The following is an 8,851-nucleotide window of genomic DNA, read 5'->3' as shown; positions in this document are numbered from 1 at the left end:
CGGCCAAGAAGTACCATCCGCGCCAGCAGCCGTTCTCAATAGCATGACAGCTGCTAGTCCATCCGCCGCCGCCGCGGACAGATGCCCACGATGGTCCTACCGGAATTAAATATTAAATATTATTTTGTGACCTGCTAGGAGTAGGGTCAGTGCCGGAATAAAATTACCACGATTCGAATTTAATTTGGAGAATATAATTTTCCTATAAATTCATCAAATTCATATTACAGTGATTTCAGTAAATATAGTAAATAAATTGCTTACGACTAAATCCCTTCACTATTCTTCCAGTCCTTCAGTCTTTCAGCTGTGTTCATCTAGCGTAACCTAGTCCCTAATCCGTATTACCAAGATTAAGCTCTGGACATTGTAGCTATATATTAAGAATAAGGCTCACCACTAGTGTCAAGACATTATAAGCAGCATTCAAGCACTGTATATATATATAAAAAAAAAAAAAAAGGTTCACGTGGAACTACCTTAGCTTAGCAATCATTCGTTTGTATTGATTAAATTCTTGATTGAATGAAACAGTTTCCAAATTCAATTGAGTTCAATATATTTGCTCTGTGAGTGAAAAAAATGAACAAATGCCGTGTAAAGTCAATTCATTTATTGTGATTGATTGTTCTTCGTTACAAGTAAATTTAATGACGGACCTTTTACGTTTGGTATGATGACTAGAACAAAATATATGTACGGAAGAATTATCAAACGTTTGATGAACCAGCCTAAGGCTGAAAATCTTTCCAATAAAGACAAAAAAAAAAATTATCAAACGATTATTTTATTTTACATTTCCCTCTGAAGTTTACATCCCAAAAGTGTACATACTTCTCGAATCTCGAATTTGCTTGAAACTGGGAAGTTCATTCGCTTCTAGTGGCTGCACGATTTTCCCAGGTTCCTAAGTTTAGAAGATCATGTTAGGACAGACATATTCCACTCTGCACAAAGGCAAGCGAGGACAAAAGTACTCGCAGTTTGCATTTATTTGCAGAGCCGATTTCCCCAGAAACCTCGGTTTTGAAGTCTGTGTTAGGGAAACACATTTCAATCGGAACAAAAATACCCCCGATTTGTATGAATTCGCAATGCCGATTTCCCCACGCTTCATGGATTTGAAGTCTGTGTTAGGGAAACACATTCCAGTCGGAAGGGAAGGTATTGAATTAGAGAGACTTTAAACTCTGAGAGTTCATTCGTCTCTAATCCAGTCGGAACAAAAATACCCCCGACTTGCATGAATTTGAAATACCGATTTCTCCAGGCACCTTGGTTCAGAAATCTCTATTAGGGAACACATTTCGGTGGGAACAAAAGCTCCCCCTACTTTCGTGTGTTCTTTTTCTTCTTTTTGGCTTTAAGAGGGTTTAAACTTTTCAGTTCACTCGCCTCTAGGCTCTTTCGTGTGCTTGCAATGCCGATTTCGCTGCTTGGTTTTAAAGTCTGTGTTAGGGAACATTTTTCGATGAGAACAAAAGTCCCCCTACTTTCATGTATTTGCAATGCCGATTTCCCCAAGGCTGCTTGGTTTTGATGGTTGTGTTAGGGAAACCGTAAATCGGGCCAATCAAAACGATGCAGTTAGGGCGTTTAGATAACGCCTAATATTTTACAGTTATTCAATTGTTTATCTAATGAAAAACAACATTTTGTTAGTTGCGATAGATGCGTAGAAATATTCCCTATCAAGTGATGCAAACATCTCTCCTATCCAGTACGAAATGTTCGAGCTATAAGCATTCGAAATCTTTCATTTTTTCCTGCATGTTCTGTGTTTAGGTTTTCATTTTACCCTCCATATATTCCGGTTAGACGTAGTCCCACGTCAAAAAAATCATTTCTCTACGTTGACTTCACGGTGACGAGACGTTGCATGTGTAGCGCACTTTATTCGGCTGTCATAGCTGCTTCCGCTTCGCTGTCAATCATGTTTATCGCTGACGCTAGGTGCAATGACTTTGACGGTATGTAACAGTATCTTACTTCTAAATAAACTTCGACTGTACAAGGTTCCGGAAAATCGAATGTTCGGAATTGAAGCACTTCTCTCCGAACTTCTGAATAAATTGGTGGAATTTCACTACTAGGGTATCGAGGCAGGCTCTCCCGTGAACCTCCGACCTTGTGAACTGTGTTACGAAAGAAATTTCTTCCGGATGCGTTGGAGTCTCTGGATGGTTGAGGGAATGGGATTGTGTTTTGGATTCGATGGAGTGTGGAGCCGATGATGCGTCGTAGGCCCTGCTGCTGCTTCAAGTACGTGTCAATTGGGTATTCTCAATCACCGGGGAGATGATTTGTTGGTAGAACAATGAAAGCATGAGCACGAGTGAGTTTTGATGTTAAGAGGCTTTAAATTTTTCATTCAGTTCATTCGCCTCTAGCCTTGAGAAAAGATACTTGGAGAACTCGCGGCCGTTAGTCGACTGGTTGCAAACTGGATTGACGACCACTGAATCGTGAATGGGCATGCATGAATGGATGCATCGGTATTTGAAGGACTCGGCGGCAGGGGTTGGGAAGAAGTTTTGGGGGGTTGTAAACAACAACAGGGAGTTCTAGCCGAACAAGATGGGGATATCGAGTGATAACAAAACAATAAACTCTTTAGATTAAAGACGATTTTATGGCCCTGAAAAGGGCCGTTTTGTTTTTTGACTTGTTTCGGAATCAACGCCTTCGGGACCAGCTCTTTACTTAGAGCTGGTATACTTCGTCACCGCTTTGGTACCTTCGGAAACCGCGTGCTTGGCAAGTTCACCGGGTAGTAGCAGACGGACTGCGGTCTGAATTTCCCGGGACGTGATGGTGGAACGTTTGTTGTAGTGGGCCAGACGCGAGGCTTCAGCTGCGATACGCTCGAAGATATCGTTGACGAAGCTGTTCATGATGCTCATCGCCTTCGACGAGATACCGGTGTCGGGATGGACCTGCTTCAGCACCTTATAGATGTAGATAGCATAGGATTCCTTCCTGCGGACTTTCTTCTTCTTCTTGTCCGTTTTCGAGATGTTTTTCTGCGCCTTGCCGGACTTTTTGGCGGCTTTTCCACTAGTCTTCGGTGCCATCGTGTTTGCTAGTAAGAACTACGTGTGAATTCGACGAGCGAACAAATCGTACTGAATAATTTTGTTTTTTTCACGCTCTTTTTGCCTTTGACCGCTTGTTCGTTCATCTCGCTAGACCCGCCCCTTTGGCTGAGTCTGCCGATTTGTCTCTATCCTGTGAGCGTGTACCGCTAGAGTACAAAACGTCCGGACCCCGTAAAAAAAGATATCATTCTCGTTCAAACCGTACCCCAGTGTGGTTCTATCGCATCGACAAGACAACACAAGCAGCTATGTCTGGACGTGGCAAAGGAGGAAAAGTTAAGGGAAAGGCAAAGTCCCGCTCCAACCGTGCTGGTCTACAGTTCCCCGTCGGTCGTATTCACCGATTGCTCCGCAAGGGTAACTATGCCGAGCGGGTTGGTGCTGGTGCACCAGTATACTTAGCCGCGGTTATGGAGTACCTGGCCGCCGAAGTGCTCGAGTTGGCTGGCAATGCCGCCCGCGACAACAAGAAAACCCGCATCATCCCCCGTCATCTACAGCTTGCCATCCGCAACGACGAGGAGCTGAACAAACTGCTGTCCGGAGTTACCATCGCTCAGGGCGGAGTACTGCCAAACATCCAGGCTGTTCTGTTGCCCAAGAAGACCGAAAAGAAAGCTTAAATGTTCTTTTCTGTGAGATCACACAAGAAACATAAAAAACCGTCCTTCTCAGGACGACAAAACTATTTCGAAAGAGTTTATAATGAAATCCCATGGTGACTTTTTTTTCTTTTTAATTTGACATAAATTCTCTTTATTTCTTAATTTTGTTTGCATTATAATAATAATACTACATTTCAAGTGATCAACCTAGGGGTTCTACATCTTTAAGTTGTAAATCCCATCGCGTTGTTAACTAGAGGCGAATGGACTGAAAATATATATTGTTATTGTATATTGTTATTACTTACCCGTTCGGGTTTCCTCGGATAGTAGTTCGTTTAGATAAGGTACATTTTTTTCCTACATACTTATCTCACTTCTTAACTGGGCGAAACTAGGCAAAATATTCACCTGCCCCCGGGCTTCTGAATGTCAAAGGGGAACTAGGCTCTGCGGAATGCACGTGTCTGTACAGGCGCTTGCTGCTTGGTCCTGAGCAACGAATACACTTTGGAAGTCGGCGATGGATGAAGAAGAGGCCGTCCCGCGCATGCGCATGTGTTGTTTTCGTCGATGCAAAGCTCTGTGCATGTCAATTGATAAATCTACCTACTTGACCAAACATCTTAGTCTACTATTTACAAAAACACTGTTGTCAACACATTGTCAAATTTCACGTCTAGGGTAGTATCCGGGCAGATTCATTCATGAACCTCTGTCGTTCTTGTCCAGGGAGTTGCCGTTTCTGGCCTTGAGAAAAAAAAAAAACCCTTGGGGACAAACTCTAACTATTCTGTTGGAGAAAACTTTTATGCGTAACTCTCTTCGCAGAAATAGGAGTAGTGGTCCTGAAAAGGACCGATGTTAATTTTTTGTATGTATTTTTAAAAAAATGGCTCGTTTAAGCGCGTTCTCCTCGGATACGACGTGCTAGCTGGATGTCCTTTGGCATAATGGTGACGCGTTTTGCGTGAATAGCACACAAGTTGGTATCTTCGAAAAGGCCGACCAAATATGCCTCGCTTGCCTCCTGCAGTGCCATAACGGCGGAACTTTGGAAGCGCAAGTCGGTTTTGAAGTCTTGGGCAATTTCGCGAACCAAACGCTGGAACGGAAGCTTGCGGATCAGTAATTCGGTCGACTTCTGATAGCGACGAATTTCACGCAGAGCAACGGTTCCCGGTCGGTAGCGATGAGGCTTCTTCACACCTCCTGTGGCTGGGGCGCTTTTCCGAGCTGCCTTCGTGGCTAGCTGCTTACGCGGTGCCTTACCACCGGTAGATTTACGAGCAGTCTGCTTGGTACGAGCCATTACAACGGGCGATACGAATACGATACGTTCTACGTTTTCTCAACGAAGCGAGCGAGGTTCTCACGGTACGAGAGCAGAGGTAGCAATATGTTGGAAAAATGATGATGATGATGTTGAATTAAAGAGGCTTTAAACTTTTCAGTTCATTCGCCTCTAGCCTTGAGAAAGGCCTTGGGTTTTTTTTTTTTTAAATCAAATTTCGCGCATGCTTCCTCTGCTCTCGTTTCCGGTAAATCATGTATATAGTGTAATAATTGTATAACATATGCTGGAAGAGAAGTACGTTAGTAATGGGAGGCATATTTGGTCACCTGGTAGTAGAAATAAGAAATGATTATATCAAAAACGCTGAAAGAAAATAAAATGAGAAATGATGTCTAGCTCAGGAAGCTGAAAGTGAATTATATGGTAATTAAAAGATGTTAATTGACTTGTGTGCCATCCACGCAAAATTTGAATTCGTATGTCGGAAAAGAGCCTTTTTTTTTACAAAAAATTAAAATCTGTGTATTTTGTTGTGAGTGTGTGTCTAAGTGTGTGTGTGGGTGTGTTTGGTTTGTGATATCTAACTACATATCTAACTAATTTTTTTTTTTTTTTTTTGTTTTTTGTTTTTTTTTATATATATTTATTACTTTTTTTTTATAAATAAAATGTGTGTGACCTAACATATGTAATACGTTGGTAACACATATATTAGCTCACAAGCAATAGGTGTTAGTATGAATGATGTGGTTAAGTCTGTAACATATAGTAAATAATTGTATAGTGGTTAAATAAGCTCCAAAAGATCCGTCTCCTTCAGGAAATGCAGTAATTTGTCCTCCTCCAAGTTATCTCTTGCTAGGGCTGTCCTTGGGTTGTCAGCTATCTGAAACTTAGTTCTCATAAGGTTGTAACGTGGGCAGACAAGTAGAAAATGTTCTACGGTCAGCCTGACGTTACAGGTATTACAAATGGGTGGTTCGGCTTTTTCGACCAAGAACCTGTGCGTTAATTTGGTATGTCCAATACGAAGACGTGTTAGACATACTTGAAAAGATCTTTGGTTTCTATCCATCCAAGGATGGGTAGTGTTTTTAATTTTTCTCAAAAAAGTATCTCTGCAGATGTTCCATTCGTTCTCCCAGCACGTCATCAGAGATGAGTTAACCCATCTGATTATATCATCAGATGGGACGCTTGTGCTCCATAGTTCGGATGTTCTCCCTTCTTTGGCTAGGCGATCAGCCTCTTCGTTACCGCGGATTCCACAGTGACCTGGGATCCAGCAAAAGGTGATATCATTTTGGGCAGTTTTCTCTTCAATTGCGAGTACCCATGGATGTTTGCTACTTCCGCTCTCAAGAGCAAGAAGCGCGCTAGCAGAATCGGTGAAAATAACCGTCTTTCTGTTGTGTTCGCACTTTGATGTAGCGATAAGAAGTGCCGCTAATTCAGCTGAAAATACCGAACAGATATTTGGGAGTTGGAACTTAACTTGCAGGTTATTAGCAAAAATGCCGATACCTACTTGTAAACCATCAAAGGATCCATCTGTAAAGATCTTGTGGTGAAAAAGGTATTTACTGTGGATGTGGTTGTTGAAAATGGCCAAAACTATGCTGCTGTTTTCACCAGCTCGCACAGAGTTTTTAATTGACCAATCAATCTGAGGTTCCCGTTTATACCATGGTCGAAGGTTAATAATGGGAATTGGTGCAATCGTTGGAAGAGTGGTTCGGCATGTATCCTGCAACCAGTTATTCACTCTCGCAAGTGAGGATTCAAATGTTGGATGTTTCTCGAGCGTTCGTATCGCGCGCGTGCTGTAGAATCTCGTGAGGAACAATTTGAAGGGTAAATTGCCTGACTCAGCGAGTAACGCTTTACTTGGGCTAGTTCTAAAGGCCCCTGAAGCTAGTCTTATTATCTTTTGATAGCTAGGCCTCAGTTCTTTAAGCGTTTTCCAGGTGGCACGGCTGAAGAGTTCAATACCGTAAGTAAGTTTGGAATAGACTAGGCTTCTTCCAATGTTGAAGATAGTTTTGCGGGATCCTGTTCGGCTTCGACCGCTTATAACGCTAACTAAGTTAAGGCGGTTTTTAATGTCCGATATTGTACTCTTTATATGTTTATTGAACGTGAGTTTTTTGTCCACCATAACACCGAGAATTCGTGCAGAGTTGACTCGTTTAATGGAACTACCGTTCAGAAGATAAGAACGTAGTTTTTTCCTGTGACGCTTATTGTTGCAGCAATGAAGAACTTGAGATTTTTCAGCTGAGATCCTAAATCCCACGGAATTCGCCCAGTTATTAACAGACGAGATTCCCTCCTGAAGTCTTCTTCTTGCTAGTACTGGGAATGGGTTTTTTGAAATTAGCAGAATATCATCTGCGTATAGCAAAGCGTCAATATTTTGGGGTATGGCATCAAATAATGATTGCATCGCTATCAGGAAAAGAGCAACCGATAGCACAGAACCCTGTGGCACTCCATTTTCTTGCAGTTTACTGGTGGAGGTGACTCCTCCGAGAAGAACTTTGAAGCTACGATTTTGTAGAAAACTGCGAATTATCTCGAACAAATTACCTTCGATACCCCATTGATGGAGTTGGTCCAAGATATTATATCTCCAGGTTGTATCGTAGGCTTTGGATATGTCCAAAAGAGCGAGTTCCCCGTGGAGGTGGTCTCGCGTGATCACGTGAAGGTGTTGATCAAGTTGGCTGAAATACGTGTTGGTACCATTGCCTTGACGAAAAGCATGTTGTCGAGGATCCAGGAGATGACGTTCTTCAAGGTTCGTCATCAATCTCCGTTTGATCATTCTCTCGAAGACCTTACCTAGGCAATTGAGAAGGGTGATGGGACGAAAACTAGTGGCTAGTGGTTTTTTCTCCATCGGTTTAGGGATGGGGATGACTAGCCCTTCCTTCCATGAGTCGGGGAAACATTTGCTAGCCCAAAGGTTATTATAAATTTGGAGCAGCGACGTTTTGACGTGGAAAGGTAATTTTTTTAACATGCTGTATTCTATTTCGTCTGGTCCGGCTGATTTGCCTTTGGACTTACTAATGGACCACAACATTTCTTTCATAGAGAACCTGATATTGTAAATATGAGGTTCCCCTGAGTCCGAGGGAAACTCTGTAGTCTCCGCGGCAGTTTTACGAGCTTTGAAGTCGCTTTTGTAGTTGGAGGTGGCAGAAGTACTAGCAAAATGGTCAGCTAAATGTTCAGCAATAGTTCCGGGATCATCGGTAGTGGTACCATTGATCATAATGGAATAGCCTCGCGATCTTTTTTTGCCACTGATTGCATTAACCTTGCTCCACAGTTCACTAGAAGTTGTCTGAGGGCAAAAGTTATCTAGAAATTTAAGCCAGCTATTTTGTTTAGCTTCCGCTATAATTTTCCTTGCTCTAGCTCTAGTGGATTGAAAATCAGCTAGGGCAATTACTTTTGTCTCACTACCGTCCAGTTGTCTTCTAAGCTTCCTCAGCGCTTTTCTTCTGGATTTAATGGCCTGTTTGACATCGTTATTCCACCATGGGACTGCCTTCCGGCCGGAGATACCACTAGTGCGGGGTATATTAGCTTCCGCAGCTGCGAAAACGGCTTGGGAAAACTCCTCTACTGAATAGTTACCCTGTGCAGGTAACAGATGCGAAATGGTTGATTCGAAACCATCCCAGTCGGCAAATTGGTACAACCATCTCCTTCGCAGGAGGATTTTTGGATTACTGGTCAGTGTTCGGATGTGAATGGGAAAATGATCACTTCCTCTTAGATCATCATCGACACACCATCTGACTCTGGGCGCTAGGTCCCATGAGGTAATCGTTAAATCA

At 42.6% G+C, this 8,851-nt stretch overlaps 3 protein-coding genes across 3 annotated transcripts; 1 reads left to right on the top strand and 2 right to left on the bottom strand.

Moving 5' to 3' along the window:
• Window positions 1-2,652: 2,652 nt before the first annotated feature.
• On the bottom strand, window positions 2,653-3,117 carry LOC129782497 (histone H2B). Its single transcript, XM_055789649.1, has one exon. The coding sequence runs from the start codon at window positions 3,072-3,074 to the stop codon at window positions 2,700-2,702; it is 375 nt and encodes a 124-aa protein (XP_055645624.1). The 5' UTR covers window positions 3,075-3,117; the 3' UTR covers window positions 2,653-2,699.
• A 157-nt stretch (window positions 3,118-3,274) lies between these two features.
• On the top strand, window positions 3,275-3,756 carry LOC129782498 (histone H2A). The gene has a single exon (XM_055789650.1). The coding sequence runs from the start codon at window positions 3,347-3,349 to the stop codon at window positions 3,719-3,721; it is 375 nt and encodes a 124-aa protein (XP_055645625.1). The 5' UTR covers window positions 3,275-3,346; the 3' UTR covers window positions 3,722-3,756.
• A 305-nt stretch (window positions 3,757-4,061) lies between these two features.
• LOC129782499 (histone H3) lies at window positions 4,062-5,096 on the bottom strand. Its single transcript, XM_055789651.1, has one exon. The coding sequence runs from the start codon at window positions 5,013-5,015 to the stop codon at window positions 4,605-4,607; it is 411 nt and encodes a 136-aa protein (XP_055645626.1). The 5' UTR covers window positions 5,016-5,096; the 3' UTR covers window positions 4,062-4,604.
• Window positions 5,097-8,851: the final 3,755 nt, after the last annotated feature.

The sequence above is a fragment of the Toxorhynchites rutilus genome, unplaced genomic scaffold (assembly GCF_029784135.1).
Source record: "Toxorhynchites rutilus septentrionalis strain SRP unplaced genomic scaffold, ASM2978413v1 HiC_scaffold_95, whole genome shotgun sequence".
Taxonomy (NCBI): domain Eukaryota; kingdom Metazoa; phylum Arthropoda; class Insecta; order Diptera; family Culicidae; genus Toxorhynchites; species Toxorhynchites rutilus.
Note: the sequence above shows the minus strand (reverse complement) of the source record. Positions and strands in the feature narration are given on the sequence as shown.